General features: G+C 41.2%; 3 protein-coding genes across 5 annotated transcripts; 1 reads left to right on the top strand and 2 right to left on the bottom strand.

Moving 5' to 3' along the window:
- The first annotated feature begins 1,274 nt into the window (after positions 1-1,274).
- LOC101470238 (CUB domain-containing protein 1) lies at positions 1,275-11,405 on the top strand. Its single transcript, XM_076889750.1, has 9 exons — positions 1,275-1,558; positions 2,011-2,226; positions 2,322-2,684; positions 2,801-3,169; positions 4,063-4,254; positions 5,071-5,430; positions 5,530-5,886; positions 7,534-7,621; positions 7,821-11,405. The coding sequence occupies exons 1-9, from the start codon at positions 1,489-1,491 to the stop codon at positions 8,182-8,184; spliced, it is 2,379 nt and encodes a 792-aa protein (XP_076745865.1). The 5' UTR covers positions 1,275-1,488; the 3' UTR covers positions 8,185-11,405.
- On the bottom strand, positions 9,762-11,135 carry clec3ba (C-type lectin domain family 3, member Ba). Its single transcript, XM_004559941.4, has 3 exons — positions 11,007-11,135; positions 10,799-10,897; positions 9,762-10,604 (listed from the first exon to the last, which is right to left on the bottom strand). Exons 1-3 carry the CDS (start codon positions 11,101-11,103, stop codon positions 10,204-10,206), a joined length of 597 nt encoding a protein of 198 aa, XP_004559998.1. The 5' UTR covers positions 11,104-11,135; the 3' UTR covers positions 9,762-10,203.
- Positions 11,406-13,022: 1,617 nt separating the features above from the next.
- fez2a (fasciculation and elongation protein zeta 2a) lies at positions 13,023-19,959 on the bottom strand. Of its 3 annotated transcripts, XM_012921507.3 has the most exons (10): positions 19,499-19,958; positions 18,134-18,242; positions 17,832-17,948; positions 17,536-17,668; positions 17,183-17,442; positions 16,958-17,038; positions 16,495-16,570; positions 16,358-16,423; positions 14,516-14,541; positions 13,023-14,095 (listed from the first exon to the last, which is right to left on the bottom strand). In XM_012921507.3, exons 1-9 carry the CDS (start codon positions 19,831-19,833, stop codon positions 14,531-14,533), a joined length of 1,188 nt encoding a protein of 395 aa, XP_012776961.3. In that variant the 5' UTR covers positions 19,834-19,958; the 3' UTR covers positions 13,023-14,095; positions 14,516-14,530. The 3 variants fall into 3 exon arrangements, with proteins under 3 accessions (XP_012776961.3, XP_004559999.4, XP_012776962.3); XM_004559942.4 differs by lacking the exon at positions 14,516-14,541; XM_012921508.3 differs by lacking the exons at positions 14,516-14,541; positions 16,958-17,038 and having other exon boundaries at positions 19,499-19,959.
- Positions 19,960-20,672: the final 713 nt, after the last annotated feature.

The raw sequence follows: 20,672 nt of genomic DNA, 5'->3' as shown, positions 1-20,672 counted from the left end.
TTTTTTTTTGGTTAAGTAAATATTACAGCTTCAAGCTTCCCATCCAAGAAGCTACTCTAAGCGAGCGGTGAGTAACGGGCAGAACAATTACATTCTTTTCCACTAGAGGGCAGTACAACTCCTTGCTCCAATTAAATGGGTTGCCAGAAGAAGACAAAGAAGAAATTACTACAAATGAGACCACGCAGCACGTGATCTGCTGGCCAGTTTATCGTGAGGACAAAAATGAATTTTTCTTTAACTTAGTTTGTCACAGAAGGACGTTTGTAATCCAGAGGGGAAAATTATTATGATTAATGTTCCCAATTACTTCATCTTAATAAATAAATACAACACAACCTGCGTTTGCCTCTTTGATCCATTTCTTTGTTCATACTCAAATACCGTGAACTGGCTTTTGAGTATGCACAAAGAAATGAACACATCAAGCTGCTTGTGCCTTTATATGTTCTGCCAGTTCTTTCTCTATATGGTCGTCAAAGACTGGACAGGCAAGTGCAGTTCCTTTATATCCTTTAATGGCCTTGTTTCTTTTCCATCTATCTTTTTCTTCTCCATAGATCGTTTTAATGTCATCCTGCATATGTGCATCTTCTTCGCCACCTGAATGGACTTCCCCTTCTCCACCTTGCTCACTATAGTTCACAGCTCTGTTTACGTCCTCTAACGGAGTGGAAGCTCTGCCTGTCCTCCACATTATAACTCTGTGGCATAACTACAGGCGTATAGACTCATAGTGTGGCTTACAAAAGGACTAACACATTTGTGAAATGTTTTCAAACTTGTTTAAAACAGACAAAATAATCAAAATACCTTGATCACAGAAATTTTACCTGGAAAGGCAAAAATCACTTGAACTTAAATGTGCTTAATTCTCATGCAACGAGGCGCTTCTTTGCAGGATGAGAAAAATGTCGGACTCTCCATAAATGTGCGGTCACATGATCAATTTCTTCCCTAGAAACAGGGTGTGGCACAACTCCCTCGATCTGTTCTGCTATTTTACACTCGATCATAAAGATTTTCACATGAAACAGAAGACAAGCACAGTTGTTACTAATCGCATTCCTTAAGTCTAAAAGCAGTGCAGGCTAAATCTAGATTTTATTGTCATGAGAGGACTGAGCCTGTTTTATCGTTTCCGGTAATATCATATATCAAACTCTGCATATTTTCCAGAAATTTCACTTTATTTTAGCACTTTTGTTCTACATCACGTGTCGTAACGCGTCAGCACGCCTACCTGCCAAGATGGCGATTCTAGCCACGCCTTTAAACATCACCTGGCCTCAACACTCCCTCCTTGCTGGCACACGTTCACATAGGGAGTGGACTCGTTGTGTCAACAACTGCTCCGTGAGCTTGATGTAACGCAGAGGAAAATGTGGCGTCCCAGCTCCAGACAAGAAGCGATGAAATGTGTCCGCTGATTTTAATTTTGTTTTTTCTCTCAGGATTGAAAGTTTCAGAGCTTCACTGTAGGGCAGCATGTCCGTATCAACAGGCGCGGCCCTTCTGTGGATTTTACTTCTTACGTTCATCGTGTCCACCGTGTCAGGTAATCCGAACCTTAAATATGAACCAGGGGGAGAGATTTAGTGTGAAATATTGGTGGGTTGGTGGATCTGTCCGTTAAATATTGACACTGTCTTCACTCAGAAGCTGAAAACAGCTGAAGCAAGAAAATCCCTTTCAAGAAGCTCCCAGAGTGTGTCATTTGATATGGGCTGTGCCGGTTTTGCCCCTGTGTAAATTTGAATAACAAACATTTCAGTGTAAACTAGGTTATGGCCGACCCAGAGCCCTGACTGAAGCATCATATTATGTGCTGAGCTTGCTCAGGTTTACTCAGTACAGACCTGCTTAGTCACAGGAACACTCAAGACAAGCTTCATCCATCACAGCAGTCAGTTTTATTTGTGAATGGAATTTCACTGTGTTATTTCCAGATATGACACGGGTCACACATGTTTATCCCTTTGCTCACTATAACTCTCTGTTTGCTTCCAGGGGCCCAGAAGTTGACTCTCACTGCTGAACCAGGAGCCACTATAAACATCAGAAATAATAATCAGGTCAAAGGTTGCCAAGTGTGTACAGGATCAGGGAACACACAACGTTGCAGTATTGAATCTCTGAACTCATTCAGTGGAAGTACTGTGTCAGTGGCGCTTGAATGCTCCAGACCTCAAGATGTATTCAGTATAGAAATTGTACGGCGTATAAGTAAGTGTCTGTGTGATATCTGATTATTTTATCAGTGAGACTGAATGTCCTGAGTGGACTAACACAGCATGAGTGGATTCATTTTCTCCTTTCAGATTGCACCACGAAGTCATGCAGTGGCCACATCATCCAGACTGACTTCAGCTCGACTGATGTGCTGCGTTTTAACCGCACGTTTACCTGGAATCTAGCAGCCGCAGCGCCAAAAGCTTTCCAAATAGATTTCACTAACACGGGTCTTAAACAGATCAATCCATCTGAGAAATGTCCAGACAGACACACCTACACCCTCCAGGCCTTCCAGTCTACAGGCAATGTGGCTGTGGGGAAGTACTGCAGAAGTGGCACCATCAGCAGTGCTCAGGTTTTGAAAAGCGGCAGCTTTTCTGTGGACGTCCCAGCAGAGCAGAAGCTGCAAAATGACAAGTTTGATGTGACTGTGCGGGAAAAAATCAAGTGTGAGTTTAGTTACAGTCACTTTTTTTTGTGTTTCATCCAAAATGACAGTTTCATGTAACAATTTTTGTTTTAATTTTAATTAAAAAATGTTTTTATGTGTTTGTGTGTGTTGTAGCTCTTGCCCGAATTTCTCTGACTTTACCAAAAGGGACCTCTTCCTCAGAGCTGCTCTCGCCGGACTACCCAGAGAGTTTTCCTGATGATGACATCATGGAGTGGTACTTTCAGGTCCCAGACAAACACGGGGTTGATGTTCAGTTTCTAAACCTCACACAGCCAGATTGTGTGAAGAAGGAAGTAGCAGTGGAGTACCACCAGAAAGGCAGGGTGACATCGGTTCTGGGGCTAAATGACACACAGCCGCTCCAGAACCAGGGAGACTTTTTGCTCACGCTGAGGAACTGCGAGATGGAGAGAGCACCTGCTGATTCTCCTGGACTCACCTTCACCCTCAAGGTGTCTGCTTCCAGCCCAGCGTCAACAGGTCTGTATCATATAAGCACTTTGTGGAGCATTTGGTAACAAAAGTGTGAGTTGGTAGAGACCAAAAATGGAGCTGAAAGAAGATTGCGTATTGGACTTGTAATTAATCAAAAGGCCCTAACAAGACTACAAGTGAATACTGAGGATGTCTTCATGTTTTGAAGGTGTGTTATTATGTGCAGTGACATGTCTATATGTCAAACTTTTTCTATGTTAGAGCAGCACAACTGTGTAAATACATACCAGACTTTACAGGTGTGTAGCTGATGAGTGCAGTCTGACCCACAAGTAAGCAACAAGCACCAGAAGCATGTTAGTCACAGGGGTTAAAAGCTCCATCACATTATGTCTTTAGCTATAGTATTATTAAAGAGGGTGAGCTCAGATAGTCTGGTCTGTGGTTTCTCCCACTGTAAGGTGTTGGGTGATGCTGATGCTTCGTCTGACTCCAAGTGTTTCAAACACGTAGTTACTAAGTGTAGCTCCATTTCCAAAACCGATTAATAATGTGTGGGTCCCACATGGCTAAATTTAGTACTGCAGTTTCTTTTGTACAGTGGTTTTGCTGTTGGGGAGATGTGTGCTGCCTGCTCTGCATGTGGCAGCATGTACTTGTATAAATAGTTTCTTTCTTTTTTCTTTTTCTATCGTCTTAAAGGTTACAACAAAGGTGCAGTTTGATTAGTCAGTGGTATGACAATGTTCCCTTTCTTGTAATATTTGTGAATAGGAGGGACTTGGAAAGTGTGTGTTATGGCCTGTTTCTGAGCCCAGGCAAACTCTTAAATTGCCTAATCTCTTAGTCATGTATGACAGCACTGATAAATTTCCAGGAAAGTTTGAGGAATCACATTTGTTGTACGTGCTTTGTTTTGTTGCCCCCAACCCTTCCAGTGCCATGTAGAGTAGATCTCAGCAAAACTGAGGGCCTTTCTCTGAACATTTCCACGGTGACATCGACCCCTGACTGCGTGATGAAAATAAACTCGGCGAAAAAAGACAACATCACAGTCACATCAAGTGCTGATCTGTCTTTTGAGGACTGCTTTCCTGGCAACATGGAAGTCAGAGCCACGCAAGTCATAGGTAACTCAAGATTTACTTAAACTCTCGTTTCATCAGCTGTTTAAGCCTCACTGTGTAAAATCCACAGATGTATCATCAATAATTCATTATAATACTTTTGTCATTTAATCTAAATCATCTTAGATTTGGCTAAAAATTCTATGGTCCAAAGTTTGAACATATATTTAAAATGATTGCTGTGAATTTTTTACATAATATATTAAATAATTTTAAAAATATAATTTTTGAGAAATAGTCTGACTTCCACCGTGTTTCTCATTTTAAAATCGGAGGCAATATTTGAATATCTCAAAAGAAATTTTTACTGGTTTTTCTTATCATAATTCTGGAAAGTGAATGGTGGGATCTTTTTAAAAAAATAAATAAATATAAAGTATTTCTTATACCAAGGCGAAGTTCATTATTTACTTTTAATCCATATAATTTTCAGGCAAATCAGAGTTGGTTCAGCTGAAAATATTCAAAATTTTGATTTTAAGACGGAATAATAATAATAATACTAATGAAGGCGTTTAAAATGCATTGTAATATAGTGTAATTTAAGGATAAATATTCACTGCTGTTTTAGATTTGTTACTAAGTTATATTTTATTATATTTTATTTTTCAGTTTATATACACGCCTCCTAATTTGGGTGCTCAAAGGAGATGTTACAACTGTTGGCAAATACATTAGTACTCACATGTGCTTACAGGTTCATTAAAGTTAGTTCAGACCATGTGTTTAAAAACATCTGTACTACCTTCTACTAAAAGTGCTTCTCATTGTACTGTAAAGAACTTTATCAGTTTCATTTGAGAACCTCTTTCCGTTCAGATTGTAGTTCTGGTAAATGTCCTGATCCAGTCAGTCTGTCGGTGCCTCTGCTGCCATCATGCCTCCCTGCACCTCTGAGCCGTGTGACGTGGATACTGCGTCCCGGTCAGCACGGCACGGTAAAGCTGATTTCTCCCACCGGGCCCCTTAAGCAGTCCCTACCTGGACAGCTATGTGATGACAGCGTCACTATTAACGTGGCAGAAGAGAATGGAGCAACTATTGGGACCTTCTGCCCCAACGGAGCCATACAGACCGTCCACATTCACACAAGTGTGTCTGTCACATGGTGGTCCAGCATGAATGCTAAAGCACCAAGATCGGCTGTGTTGAATGCCAGTTTTGAAAAAGAGATTACAGGTAAAAACAAGCACACTTGAAGGGGATAAGCTGAATAAAATAAGAACATTAAATAACCATTAATATTTCACATTGTTTTCTTTTTGCAATAACCTTCAGAAAGATACATATTCACCGTTTCTCCAAAGAGAGACACCCCAGAACTTGTGGCTACTCCAGCTTGGCCAGCGGGAATGAAGGCCTACTCCACCGTCTCCTGGATTGTCTCAGTTCCTCCGAAGATGGAGGCGCAGCTGATTTTTACCAAGCTCAGCCAGCCCAAGTGCATCAACCGCCACACCAACATCCGGGTGCAAAGAATGGGCAGCCCCAAGGAGGACTACAGCCACAGGGAGGATGAGGTGGCCAGTAGCGAGCTCACGGTCTCTGAGAGCTTCTACCTCAACATGTCCAACTGTTTGCCTGAAAGAGGAAACTTCAGCGTAATTACCAAGATCTCCCTGCAGAAGAGCAATGGTAAGAGGAAACTTTACAGTTACTTAATCTATATCATAATTTTCTGATTTTTAAAAAATAGATATATAATTCTCAAGAATATTTCAATGAATTTCCATGAAAATTTGTCCAGACACTCAAGGTCCTCTGGCTTTTGAAGACGAATGTGACAAACTTTAATTTTCAGCATGCATCAGCTTGTTTCTGTTGCCTTGATAAGGATGTTAGCCAGCTGAACATTTCGGTCAATACACTGTTGTGCATATGTAGATGAAAGATGCATCCTGGCGAGCATCATCAGTGATCTTTCCTAGATTCCTTGGGTGATTCGGATTGGCGACCCAGCCAGGGATTGATCAGGTCCTGACATTAAGCCTCAGATTTCCCCACTTAATCCACCTGGAGGCTCCATCAGCTGCTTCTTTTGCAGTCCTGATAGCTGTGTTTCTGTGTGGTCTCTTCACGCCTGGCAGGGTGAGGACTCTGCAGCCTACTTCAACAGGAAGATGACCTTTTTCTGGCAGTCCTCCCGAAACAAGTCCTTAAAACTTGGCCAGCTTGCTTTCAAAAGCCTCCTCCATGTGATCCTACCAGTGCACAGTCAGTTCAGTCAGGGCAGGTTGTTTTAACGGCTCTGAAAGAATGACAGTATGTGTCATCGGTGATGTGTCACAGAAACATGACTTGCTTGCCCAGACTGAGCACTGGTTCCCAGTTGTGTGAAGTGAAGACTTTGCTCTGTTCTGTGCTTTTGGTTTCTCATTAAGAAATGAGATTCATACACAGACTTGCCGTACAGCTGGAGGTGTGATGGGCTGGTAAAATGTCATACGCAGCTTGTTGAGGAATTTAATTTGTTGGTGCTCTGCTCGCCAGATGTATTTACATAAAGTATCATCACTGACTGATTGGCTTTAGTATTTCGCCTAAAGAACTGCTGCAGCTGTAGCATACAGGAGTATGAAGCTGTAGTATGGCTTCAAAGTTGGGAGCGTGGAGGTCATGGATACTGAAACTGTTTTCTTTTTTTAACCTTAGTGCAAAGTTTTATTCTGCTTTGCTGATTTTTAATCAAGTTACTTACGCAGTTACTTTCCTTCTTTCTCTCTTGTGCAAGAAGAAAGCTCCAGTACCAGGATTGTATTTATCTATATTTTTATTAATTCTTCAGCTTCAGGAGGCAGCAGCCTAAGCAAGGACACCCAGAACCTCCCTCTTCCCAACTACCCCCTCCAGCTTATCTGGAGGAATACTGCTGCATTTCCAGGCCAGCTGAGAGATGTAATCTCCCAAGCATGTCCTGGGTGTGTCCTAGGGCATCATTCCGGTGGGAAATTCCGGAAACACTTCAGCCAAGAGGTTCCCAGAAGCCATCCTAGTCAGATTCCCGAACCACCTACCTCTCTCTAAGGGAGAGACCTCCCACCCTTCAGAGAAAACTCATTTCTTTTAATCACTGCCCAGAGTTTGTGACCATAGGTGAGGGTTGGATGGTAGATCAACCGGTAAATCGAGAGCCTTGCTGTCATACTCAGCTCTCATTACCACAACGGATTGATGCAGTGTCTGCATCACTGCAGGAGCGTCCACCATCCGTCTGTCAATGTCAGGGAAAAATGTGATAGAAAAAGCTGACTATGGTGTTTGTTGCCATTTTTTTCTTTCTAGGCCTTTTACTAATCAACATCCTGAGTGTGGTGGCTGCTCTGCTGGTCATTTTTGTAATGGTGCTGGTTGTGGTCTGTGTGGTGATTAGGTGAGTATTACTCTTTTATCCTTTGTTCTTTGAGTTTTATTATTTTTCTTTACAGTTAACATGGGTATTTTCACATTGTTTACTTATCTGCTCTCCTCAACCTGCTAGAAATTTTTGTCCTTCATCGAAAATCATAGCGAGCATAATTTATCAGTAAATTTAATTTAAAAAAGCTCCGATCTTCTTTTCTGCCAAATAGGAAGAAGAAGAAGAAGCTCAATCACGAAGTCTCTGTCTATAATCCAAATGGCATCAACTTCCTGCCAGGATACAACGGACCCCCGAAAACACACGAAGACGATGACGCTCACGTGTACACCTCCATCGACGACACACTCGTCTACACACACCTGCTGAAAAAGGGTGCAGATATTGGCATCTATGGAGAAACATACCAACATTTCACGGGACACACAGACTCTCAAAAGCCACTGCTCTCGTCACAGAAGGGTCCTCCACTTCCCAACAGGTCTCCGAGTCAAGACCAAACCCTGATGGACCAAAGTGAGGACGAACAGTCTTCAAATCTGGGGCCTCGACTGGAGCCAGAGGGCGGCAACTGAGCAGAAGATTGGACTCGACTTTTTGATTTTTCTCTTGACCCACTTGAACTTTGGGATATTTATTCCCCGTGTGTTTGCTCGCTGTTCAGACCCCCAAAAGACACTTTTTTTGTGTTGAGTGCAGCTTTTGCACTAAAGTGAGGCACACACAAACAGCTTCCAAACCTGTCTGCAGCTGTTACAGCGTTTTGTCTCAGGTTAAGGTTCTTCTTTTTCAAAAGCAGCACTTAATCATTCCTTCTACACAGGTTTTTAGTTTTTATAAAGAGGTCTTCTGTTGCTTTCAGGAAATGAACGTTTTCCATTTGTGATATTTTGTAAATACATTATATCGTTATCAGAACACAACGGTCTGGACTGCAGCAGCCGTATGTTGCAGCAGCATGTCCTTCTGTTGTTCATTGTTGCTTTTTGTTTTCTAGCTGTAGTGTCATTACACCATAAATGAGCCTTACATATAGGTCAGGCTCCCTTTAGAAATTAGTAAGGATCTTATAGTTGTTTTCAGTCATTTGTGTTACTGGGACGGTGCCAAACTGAAACCGAGCATTTGAGAAGCTCGAGCCTAAAGTGCTACTAGTTCATACTGAGACTGTATATCATGATCAGCACTGATCAGTAGTTAAAAAAACCTGTTTCACCATTTGTTATGAGGACAGACACAGCTTTGTTTGGATTACAATGAGGAAAAATATACATTTATTTGCATTATATCAGCAGCTGCATCTGCCATAAAATGTATTTATTTAGTAGTGAGCTGTAATATGTTGCTGTTTAAATGTCCCTTATTCTAGCATGAGCCTAAACATGAAAGAGAAAAGTTTTCTTTTAAGGCATGCATCTGTCCTCTTTGAGGAAAAGTGCTTCAGAAGGACTTTGGTCTTGAAAATTCCTCTTCCCCACGGAGTGTGGCCATAAATGTTTTACAGTCTCAGTGGCTCACAGTGAGTAAAGAAACTTTAGAGGAGCCTTTAAAATCCGGAAGTTTGGAAGTGTTCAGACTTGTTGATCTGTCGCCTTCATTTGGGTGAGTAAAGTACTTTGAATGCAAACACAAAATGTAGAGTGTGTGTGTGTGTGTGTGTGTGTGTGTGTGTGTGTGTGTGTGTGTGTGTGTGTGTGTGTGTGTGTGTGTGTGTGTGTGTGTGTGTGTGTGTGTGTGTGTGTGTGTGTGTGTGTGTGTGTGTGTTACGTGACTGTACTCATCATACTCTCATCATTCTCTCTTAGTGAATAGGCTGGATTTAGTTCCAGTATAAATTGGACAGGCGGGAGTCTTACGTTCATACTGAATCAGTTGCACAATACAATGAATCAGTCAACTTGGCACACCTATTTAAAAACCAGAACTAAACGAGAAACTACCCTATGCTCATGCTTTGTTTTTGTTTAGTTTATTCATGGAGGAAATGAATGTATGATCTTATGATGTGACCGTGAAAATGACAACAATCATAACCCAGGTTTTATTTATTACCTTTGGTTGTAATAGATTTGTTACAAAAGCTTTTTTCTGTATGAGGAGTAGTACATTCACATTATATCTGCTGCTGTTTGTTTGTTTGTTTGTTTGTTTGTTTTACATCAGAGAGAAGAATAAAATGGTAAACATGTTCATTAATATCCTGTAATAAAACATGAGAAGCATAACTTAACATTTAGAAATAAAGAAGGTGGCACAGAAAAGGCACTTTGTAAAAAGAACTTAGTAACTCAGTAAGAAAAGATTTTGTTATGTTAACTGGCATCTAATAAGAGAAAAATAAAGACAAACCCTCCAGTGTTTACCTCAATGAATATTTAAAGCATTGTTTATGGAGTGTATGTACAAGTGGGTGTAGCTTATACAAAGAGCACCAAGTGAAATCTCTGTTCTGGACTGACATCTGGAAGGCTTGGCCGAGAAAATGCAGGCTGATTAAAGATGCAGCGCATTATTTTTCAGCGCATTTCATAATGTTGCACTTCATGCTTACAAAGCAATGTCAGAGACTGAAAAACGGAGCAACAGATGGTCTCTCAGACGATGTTGAACTCGCACACAGACGCCTTCTCAGCCCTGCAGTTCTCATCGAACCACTTCCCGTTGGCCGTGATGGAGAGGACAGCGCAGTTCTGGCTGGATCCCCCATCTGGCTGCTGGGTGATTTCAGTCTCCCAGTTTTTGAAGCGCACATTAGAGCCTGATTGGTCAACCCAGTGGCCATCGGTAACCATGTCATTAATGCCCAGCCAGATGTGCTCATCGGGGCCGATGCTCTGGCGTACGTAGCTGTAGAGATGGTCGTTTTCGTCTCCTGTTAGAGGAGTGCTTAGGCTGCCTCCTTTGGCGATGCAGTCTTCACTGGCGGCATGGAAGGATTGTTTCACCAGATTGGCCAGAAAACACTTTCTGTGGATCTTTGTGCCCTTTAGACAAACTGATAGAGAGGGAATTATGAGGAAGTGGTTCAAAAGCCCTGGATCTGTTTCAGCTCTCCATCTCTAGAAAGCTGTTTAACTAGAAAATGACATGCAGCCTGCAAACTGAAGCAAATACTTGAGTGGATTGTGCAACTTTGGGGCATTCTTTACAAAAAATCTAACTGCATGGTGTTTGTGAAGAAGTCTACACCTGTTTGTAAAGCTTGCTGCTCTTTCAGCACGGTCAGATCCCGAGTAATGTCATCAATTTGCCTCTGCAGATTCTCGATTGTAGAGTTGATGGCAGATTCTGCACAAAATTACCGAAACAAACAAACAAAAAAACAAGGTGAACTCTAACAATACTGTCCTGTAGAAGCCACTGATTTTATATTCAGCTGGTGAATATGAAGTCCTACCTTTTTTGCCATTTCTTTTCTTCGAGTTCTGCTGGGGTGAGCCGTGTGCCAACAAGAGAAGGCAGAGCACCATCCAAAGTCCTCTAGCATCCATCATACCTGGAAAAAATACCTTAAATCCAATGCAGGGAGCCTGTTTTGGTGCAGCACAGCTTCTGAGCGCTGGCCAGACTGTGGCGTTTTACACACTCGGGCTGGAGGCACAGAGCGGAGTGAGGAAATCTTATCTGAGAGAGAACAAATGTTTTACAGATGTTTGACAGAGGTTTGTGTTGCTTTTGAAAGGCTGAGGCGAGATGGATGGGGAGCAGCTTTTTGTATTTAACAGTGTTCAGACAAGCATGGCTGGTTTTTCCATATGTTTGTAAGACACCAATAAATTACAGATATCCTTTTGTCTTTTTGAGTGTGCAGTCATTTATTACATTAATAGAATTTAACAGGATCGGCATGTTGATGAAGCTATTTTGTCAATTACCTGCATCGGTTTTTGTTTAACGGCAACAACTATTAAAATGACGAACACATGAAAAGGCTTTTATCGTAGTTTTTTGAACTGTCGATCTAATCTCTTGTTTTCCTGTCACAGAGCCAGCTGTATTTCTTTTAAGGGCCAAAGGTTGGATTTTTTTTTTTGGGGGGGGGTCCACAGCTTACATCTGGATCGCCTAAATGAGCTGGAGGGTGTGTAGCTGACATGTGGCAGAGACTTGTGTAATAAGTAATTTCACTATTGTGAAATTGACTTTAAAATGTTTCTGGAAGCCCATAGAGTTTTACTGACCATCAGCCAGCAATGAAAGGGAAGACTGGCCAAGACTCCAACCAGTCACTATCCACAGAGCCACATTTCACAGAGCCTGGCAAACGCAAGCAAACAGAATTATCATTCTCACGTGTACAGTCCTTAAAAATAATGAAAATGCAAACTCGGATGAACAGCAACACATGACATATTACACCAGAGGCAGTGTGGAAAAATCCCACGATTTAACCACCTCTGGCAACACTAACTTGAAGTAATTGTACTCTGTATGACTTAATCAGACTCTCAAGTTGTGGAGGATTTTTTGTCCATTCTTCTTTACAGTGTTGCTTCAGTTCATTCAGGTTTACAAGCTCATTATTCAGGCTGAGGTCTGGAATTGGCTGGACCACTGCAACATGCTGATTCATTTCTCGTTCAGATAATCTGTTGTAGATTTGCTGATGTGCTGCGATCATTGTCCTGTTGTATGACTGTTCTATCCAAGCTTTAGGTGTCAGACAGACAGCTTAAGCTCATATTTGACAAGTTCTTTGGCATACCGACAAATTCATGGTTGACTCAATGACTGGAAGGTGCCCAGGTCCTGTAGCCACAAAACAAACCTAAATCCCCCGTTGTTGAAAATGGCAGCACATATGCTGGAGAGGCAACAAGTAGTCCTCCCCCAAAAAGGGAACAGTTTGCAGGCAGTGGAGAGAGAAATGCAGCCCATTCCTCCCTCCGTATCCCGGCTGACTGATTTTTCTCTACAGTTGCAGTTTGTTTGTTCTCCTCCAGCCAATTCAAGCTGCACAGCTGCAGCTTCTCCAGGATGGCATCAATTCAGTAGCAGGATGGGTATGTGTTCATTTGTGTGAGGTGGAACAGGATGAGCACTGCAGGTTATTTATGTGCATATTTTTGACAAAATTGTCAGACACAGACCCCTTAAGCATAGCAAGATATTAAATAAAGGGGATATGGGTGTTTAGGCCATCTATCTATAGTATTTTGTACATTTTACTTGCATTTTGTATTTTTGTTGCAAACCACTGACTGAAAATCAAGGCGCATATATTTCTCGGTGATGCTGTTTGAGGTAGAAGTGCTGGTGCTTATTGTCACTATAGTGAGCATTCCCAAAAAGTTGATCCTGTCCTTATGAACGTAGCGTTTCAGTGGGATTTCCTTACCTGGATAATTGAGCATGCATCAAGATATAGCGAGCATTGTTTGAAATTAAGAAACGACACGATGCGATCTTATCAATATCATCAATATTTTATCAAGAAAATATTTACAAAATAAATAAACATGGAAGCGAGTTCTGTGGTTTAGTAACATGACATTCAATGAAAATAAGTCATTTATAATGTACAAAAGTTCAGCCAAAGGCAAAGGCAGCTTGTATAAAGTAATACGTAGAGAACAGCAATGCCCATTGGTAGTGTACGCCGCCCCATGCACAGAGGCAAGAGTACAGACAGTGCGTGGGTCACAATTCACTCAAATGCATAGTTAGTAAGTTAATCAGTAAATATCAGTCCAGACTAAATCACCTCAGCCATCAATACAGTACGTCATCTTCTATGAAATTATAACAATCATGTTTGCAGTGTGCTAAGATGAAAGCAGATGGCTCCCCTCTGTCTGCGGCTACATGGAAAACTGAACTATATGATAGTTTTGTGTTTATAAACACAGGTTTCAGATAATCTGAGTAATCTTCATCATTTTGTATTTAATTATTTGTATCTTGTTCCCTTAGAGCTCTCTCATCTGTTTCAGGTGCTACTGTAATAAATACTATCTTGTGGTTCACTCTCCTCTTTTTTAAAATTCTTAAGTTATTTTCTGTGTAAGCTTATCAGTTTAGAAGCTTGCTAACATTCACTATTACGATCCTCTATCACTGCAACATCTGTATCAGAGCGCTTTGTGCATCGCGTTCTCCGCTCCGTGTACAGCTCAGCACTTCCGATAAACACAAAGCCGACCGCGGTGCAGCTTTGCTCTAATCAATAAGCAAAGCTCAGTGCACGGCCAGTCTACATTTCTTATATAATTTACTAACTTAGGATACACTATCACCCTGCGAGACAATTAAAAACAAAAATTCACAAGAATACACACGCTTTGAAATCATAGTGCTTGTACAAAATAAATACAACTTAATGAAAATCCAGGGGAAAAAAATTGGACACACAAAGGTAAAAACATCCAGGAATAAATTAAGTGTGCTTCATGTTTGCAAAAAAACAAAACAATGAGTCCTCTTCTTCTTTTCATCACGCTTAACAATCTTTGCAGAGCCTCCCTCTCGTCTATGTCGGGCAAACCACTGGAACAACAGCAGAGATCAATATTAACAAAGCTGCGATGGAGCCGCTGACACAGCCTCAGTATAAGGCATTAATTACAATCCAGGAGATAAAGATGAGGAAAAACAAAAGGATGTACAAGAGCAACTAAACCTATTTCTGGTGCAGGTCGAGTGATTCAAATACAGCCTTAGCTGTGATTAATAACTATTAATCCTTATAGCAGTGTCTCATATATTAAGTGCTAGGTAAACAGATCTCTATGTGAGTGGTTGTGAGTCACAGTCTGCAGGTCTGGACACTAACAACCGTGCAGGAGAGAGGGGAAGTGCGAGGGAAAGCATCGGGGTCATTCTGCACTACAGTTCAGTGGTCAAGAGGAGGCGCTCTCTCATTATGAGTAACACCACCACAACATTCATAATCGAACTGTCACAAACCTCTCCATCCAGGGCTCACACCAGAGCTACGAGTGTGGGGCAGCGATTTGTTTTGAAGAATAGCACAAAAGAAATACAGGAAGAAAAAATAAAGACATGAAACAGAAAGTGAAATGTGGACGACACAGTCAAAAGGACAGACTGCAAATATTTAAAGATACTAAAGTTCTGTACTCGGTAAACATCACAATTTAAGTAGCATTTTTAAAATATGACCCATTGCTAAGGGTGTAATTCACCAAAAATTAAATGGGATTTCAGTGTATTTTATTTGAAATTACAATGTAATTATATTTACCTACGAATCCTTATCCAGTACACAGTGCAGAATAAAAGGGTAACAGTTCAGGTTTTTACAGGAAAGGAGACTCAAATTATACTGAGAGCAATTTTAAATAGTGTGTAAGTAACTGTAAGCAGTGGTGCACTGAACTCGTCTTTTTGCTTTATGGATGTTCCACTATTCACCTGCCCTGTTATATAACATTACAAGAAAAAACAAACTCCACCAAACATCGCAGGACGTCCATCAAGGCCCGTGAAGTCGTATAGTGATGAGTCAGTGATTATTGCATTTACAGACTTCATGCCACCCACCCATCCACCGGGCAGGGTGAAGCAAGAAATAACTACTGTGGGTGGATGACATCAGCATTTAACCCCATTAGCCTTTTATGACTGAGGGGTAAAAAACCTGATTAATATGAGTGAAAAAAGACTAATAGAATCATTTTAATGCATATCCACAACAAGAATAAACTGGGGTTTTTAGCTATGAATACTTTTAGGTTTGTTTTTCATTTGTACATTTCAGTCATATCTTTGGTTTATTTTGTGTTTTCTACACAAAAGCCACTACACTACACTCTTCCGCAAACTTACCTGGAAGTAACACACCTCTTACAATGAATTTTGCACTACTTCAAGTAATTCACGCACTACTTAAAATGAGTTACTATGTACTTACTATATAATTTTTCTTACTTCCTATATAATGTGTTTTCTCCTGTAAAATTACAATGAAATTACTTGCAGTAAAACATTTTTCCAGTAAAAACTTGACTACTTATACTCTGTTGATACACTCCTTATTGTAGTTCATTCACCCATAAGTATGTGTAGATTAACATAATCACACTGTAATTTCAGACTAAATTATATTAATTCCAGTAAATTCCGGTTGAATTACACCCTTAGTTCAGACCCTATTATAAAGTGGTACCAAAAGTAATTTTCCAAATTTATTGCTGATTTCATTACAGTCTGAAAGTGATTTTGAAGGATCTGCTGGTGTGTTCAAAATACTTAATGAAGATTTACCAGCAAGAAACCAGATGTTAAATTTGGACTTTTACACAATCAGGTTTTATTACGTCTCCGAAAAACTTTAAGCCAACTCCACAACAGGCATATCAAAAGGTGACACATAAGGGGACGATGCTTTAATGGGGTAATAGAGAAGACCCGTTTTCATCACTGTACACAGGCCAAAGTCACCCCCTAAAGGCTTGTTTAGATGCAGGAAAACTCTCACAGTCTAGCTTGGAGTTAAAAACTCACGTTGAAGCTTTCAGAGGATTTTGTAATGAACTGAAATCAAACGAATTTGAGCATCAATGATTTACAACATATGGTTGCAGCATATATAACCGCTGCCGCGTCCCTTTGAGCTTACATCATCAGCACAGTAATAATTGACTGCTATTGATCTTTTGGGTTATGTGGAACAAGGATGACATATGCAGACGTACTGCCAACACGGGATTGTTGGGAGTCTCTCTGTGATGTTATTTTACTTCAAATGCAAAGCACCCTGTGTAACAACACAAGAGAAAAGCTCACCTTTGAGAATGTAGTCTGTTAGGAGGCTGGGCACCTTGTCACTATCATCTCTCATAGCTTGCAGAACTGGGAATTGAATGAATCAGAGTTAGTAAGTCAACTGCAACAAACTGCACAGTGCAGGTGAAGCAACTTACTCTTGGTCAATATCTGGAGGTCTTCAATCGAAGGAGGATGTCCCTTCTTCTCGTAAGGGATGACTGTGGTCAAATACTGTAAAACAATTGAGAAAACACACTGATATTAAAGAAAACAACACGTTAAGCCTGAACTGAAGTGTCTGATCTTACTAATAGTTTTGAGATTGCGGAGTAGAATGGACGTTTGTGTTTTAGGGTGGTTCCCAACGCTTATTTTTCTGACGTAGCACTTGTCAGATAAACTCAAGAACCCTTGTTCAACAACACCTCTCTTATTCAAACACGTTCCTTTGAGCTCATTTCAAACTGGATTTGAACTACTTTCACTAGAGCTATTCTGTCCACATACTTTATACCCAACGTAGGTACACCCAAAGATAAACTGCAGGTGGGAACCTAGGTTTGGCATCACCATTCGAGAGCAGATGGAAAGCACAGAGAAAAGGAAAAGCACAGTAACCTGTCTCTCACTGCACCCGCTCCCAAAAGTTTGACGGAAACTGTTTTGGATAACAGAGGAGATCCCCTCCATGCTGAAGCGCTGACAAGAAAGGAAGAAAAACAAAGGGAAAAAAGATACAGTAAATGTAGCAGACACTAGAAAAGAAAGATCTCTTTCACTCTAGCAACACCTCAGGCCTGGTGAGAATTCCTTAAAACCTGGCTGTAAAGTTAAAGTACTCACAGATGTTTTCTCCGGAAGACCTTGCGATGTCCCAGCTCCACCTTTAAGCTTCTTCTTCTTCTTGAGCGCCTCGCGGTACTCCTTCTGCCGGTTCTGCACGTCGATGAAGGCTGAGATGAAACTGTTCTTCACCTCTTTCTCAAAGTCCAGCTCATCCCTGAGAGCCAGCTGCTGAACCAGCTCCTCTGAAAACCTCCTGATCTTCATTTCAGTCTCCTCCAGACGCTCATTCAGCTCTGCAATGCTCAAGGCTTTCATCCCTGGACCACCAAAGCATATTCCCATAAATTACTAATATAATATGCAACAAAATAACTCATCATAACACACTGTTCTGATCAGCAGACACTCACTCTCCTCGTAGTCAGGGCAGCTGTTGGGCTGCTGAACGTCCACAGAGAGCATCGACAGGTCCGACTGTGACGGATTATGCTCTGCCTCCATGTCAGGAGAGTCCTGCATCATTTCCTCTATCTCCTCAATAACCTGCATCAAAGAGCCAGCTCTTAAAATAACCCATCGAGCACGAGTTATTAAACATCTGTGGAAAAGATTTCAGCCATGTTAAGCTCTGCCTATACAGGCTTGACCCAGTGTGGCTGCTTCTGGGGTGAACTATGCTGGATTCTGACAGGGCTGTGTAACGTACCTGCTCTGCTGTGAAAAGGGGCTCCTCTGCGATGCAGGAAACAATGATGGAGTGCATGTCTAGCTGATCCCTGAGCTCCTCATCGTCAGACAGCTCCAACGCGACATCTGCCTTTCTCTAACCAGGAACAGAGCAGGAGGAGGGAATTTAATCAAAGCACTAAACCCTGGCACAATGAATATTTGAGATTTGCGAGATGACCGGAGGAGGGATTTGGCATTGGAGGGAGGGGAGCCGGGTGGTGGGATGAAGGGAAAAATGAGACAGAGATAGGATGGGCCGGAAGAAGTGGGATCACTCACAGGTTTCTCCTCCAGGTTGATTGTGGGAACGTGGAGGGAGCGCGTTCGAGAACGTTTCCAGTCCACCGGCATCACATGTCCGTAGTTAGCCGTCAGAGTGTTCCAGATTCTGAGGGGACACGAGACTTTCAACCACATAGTCTTTAAAAGGCTGTCCTGCAGATTTCATTTGCCTGAACATGTTTCCAATGGGATCTGATGACTGTAAATATCTTAGCATCTGTGTTACAAACTATGTCAAGGTTGAGATCAATCAAAATAAACAAATGAACTGCAAAAAGAATGAGGCTATTTATAGTTTGAGACTGAAACTATATCTTCTTGAGGTACATATCAGGATGGACTTCATCTTTTCTTTGCATTTTTAAAGATTATTTTCTCATTTTTAATCTTTACCAACAAAAGGAACAGTTCTCCTGTTTGCAGCACTTGAGATAATCACAGCATTCCTGGAATTCCCCTTTAGCGATACATTTTTTTACTAAAAACCAAACCTACGTTATCAGCAAGGATGTTGGTACTGACTGTGTGCACCACAGAAATACTTTTTTTAATGCTGCATCTAAAAACATAACAATCAGATTAAGCAGGTCTGATGCTTAGGTTAAAAGTATAATCCCCTACACAGCTTATCAGGTTGAAAATACCACAGATGATGACGTTTAAAAAGCGCCACTTACACCCAGAGCTGAAGCATCATGCCTCCTGATGGAGCACTTAAGCCAAGTTTCATGTTTCCTATTTAGGATTTGTTGAGGATTTTTCCACCCTTGACCTCCCATTTCTTTTCAATTTAACACTTTAAGGCTCAGTTTCCCAGACATGGATTAAGTCTAGTGTGAAACTAAAAATGTTGATTTTTCCTTTCAGTTTGTGAATAGGTTGGGAAACTGTAAATGTTTTTGGAATGAACACTTTAAAACAATCCCCAACTTCTAAATGTGGTAAAAATGCCCAAGGTGACTTTTTAAACAACCAGCAGCCTACCCTGATATGAAATTATTATTATTACATAGGCTACTTAAAAAATTATTTTAACCAGCTTTAAATATAATATCGCAGTTATTTTGCAACAAATGTATCTCTTAAAAATATCACAAAGATGTTGATTTTAGAAATGGGTTAAAAATAAAACAACTGTGAGTATCGGCCAATATCGATCTTTAATATAGGGCACATAAGATTAATCTGAACTAAAGTTTACTCAGTTTGAATATCTTGATAACAGGTGATGTGTCGATGCCTTTACTTCCTATTTTAAATGTTCCCAACATGTCTTTCCGTGTTTTTTAAACTGTATTGGAGCCTCCACATGCACACTGGATGGGAAACACGCAGCCTGCCGTAGACAGGCCGTGGACTCACTCGTCTTTCTCCAGCAGCGTGTCCTCGGCGATCACGGCCACGGGAGCGATGCTCTCCGTCTTGGCGTCAAAATTTTGGAAGCACGTGGTTAACTTCTCATCGAAATCGTTCACCAGATCCTCCATGGACCGGAACCCCGCGTTCTCTCTAGGGGAGAAGCTGCTGTCGTGCAGATCATCATCATCATCACCGCCAAACAGGAGCGACTCGGGCGCCGCTTCGCTCGCGGCGGCGGCGACACGGCCTTTCTGCGGCAGCAGCCCTTCCTGTGACACCATGCTCGGATCACCCAGGTTCGGCCAGTCGTCGTCGAAATGTGCAATAGGTGCAGCCATAGCCCGGACCGGCCTAGTCGCCCCGGGTGGATGATAGATGTGTTGTTGTTGTGGGACTGGCAGGCCTCCGCATCCTCCCTGTCTGCCCGCTCTCTGCCCACAGCGAGCCTGCGCCGGGCCGCCTAGCGGCGAGACGCGGAATATAAACAGGTCACGGTGACGTGGGGTCTGAACAACAACGTGATTATTAAAAGCAATAAAAACGCATCGTGATCATTTATCTCTACTGACCCGATACAATGGCGAGTTTATACCCTTTTTGGGGTGTGTTAAAAATCTCACACCGTGTTAGATTTTAACACATGTGCTGTATCTGCTCAGGGACAACACGTGTCAATTTTAACACAAAATAATGTGTCTGCTCCTTTAACACATCTTCTGTGTCAAGTAAGTCAACACAAAGACGTGTTATTTTGACACAAAGATAAAACATAGTAAAACATGTAAATTTCATTTTTTTTAAGAAATGAGAAAAAGATGTGTATATATAGTATACATTTATTGATCCATTTTATACTTGGCGCATTATTATTTATTACAAACAGAATAAACGACAGTTTTCAGAATCTTTTAAATTAAAATCTATTAAAGTCAATTTTAACCAAGTCTATATTACTAAATTTATATATCAAAACAATTTCTATTCGACAGACTCATTAATATGTGGCTAACGTTCTAGCTCTCTAGATTATTAAAATGTCAAAAATAAACCTTTGAAATAATGCAATTATCATATATATTCTGAAATAATCATGTCCAGACAATACATGAATGCAGTTTTTTTTAAAGGTAACAGTTGTCATCTTCAACAAATTGTCAACATTTAACAAATATGCAGT

Source organism: Maylandia zebra, linkage group LG11 (assembly GCF_041146795.1).
Source record: "Maylandia zebra isolate NMK-2024a linkage group LG11, Mzebra_GT3a, whole genome shotgun sequence".
Taxonomy (NCBI): domain Eukaryota; kingdom Metazoa; phylum Chordata; class Actinopteri; order Cichliformes; family Cichlidae; genus Maylandia; species Maylandia zebra.
Note: the sequence above shows the minus strand (reverse complement) of the source record. Positions and strands in the feature narration are given on the sequence as shown.

Excerpts from the sequence above, each read along its gene's own strand:
- LOC101470238 (XM_076889750.1), top strand. The coding sequence starts at position 1,489 with ATGTCCGTATCAACAGGCGCGGCCCTTCTGTGGATTTTACTTCTTACG. Across the intron at positions 1,559-2,010 it reads CATCGTGTCCACCGTGTCAG|GGGCCCAGAAGTTGACTCTC; the intron begins GTAATCCGAACC and ends GTTTGCTTCCAG. Across the intron at positions 5,887-7,533 it reads CTCCCTGCAGAAGAGCAATG|GCCTTTTACTAATCAACATC; the intron begins GTAAGAGGAAAC and ends TTTTCTTTCTAG.
- clec3ba (XM_004559941.4), bottom strand. The coding sequence starts at position 11,103 with ATGATGGATGCTAGAGGACTTTGGATGGTGCTCTGCCTTCTCTTGTTG. Across the intron at positions 10,898-11,006 it reads GAAAAGAAATGGCAAAAAAG|AATCTGCCATCAACTCTACA; the intron begins GTAGGACTTCAT and ends AATTTTGTGCAG. Across the intron at positions 10,605-10,798 it reads GCAGCAAGCTTTACAAACAG|TTTGTCTAAAGGGCACAAAG; the intron begins GTGTAGACTTCT and ends CCTCTCTATCAG.
- fez2a (XM_004559942.4), bottom strand. The coding sequence starts at position 19,833 with ATGGCTGCACCTATTGCACATTTCGACGACGACTGGCCGAACCTGGGT. Across the intron at positions 17,039-17,182 it reads GTCTTCCGGAGAAAACATCT|CGCTTCAGCATGGAGGGGAT; the intron begins GTGAGTACTTTA and ends CTTTCTTGTCAG. Across the intron at positions 16,424-16,494 it reads CCTCCAGATATTGACCAAGA|TTCTGCAAGCTATGAGAGAT; the intron begins GTAAGTTGCTTC and ends TTCAATTCCCAG.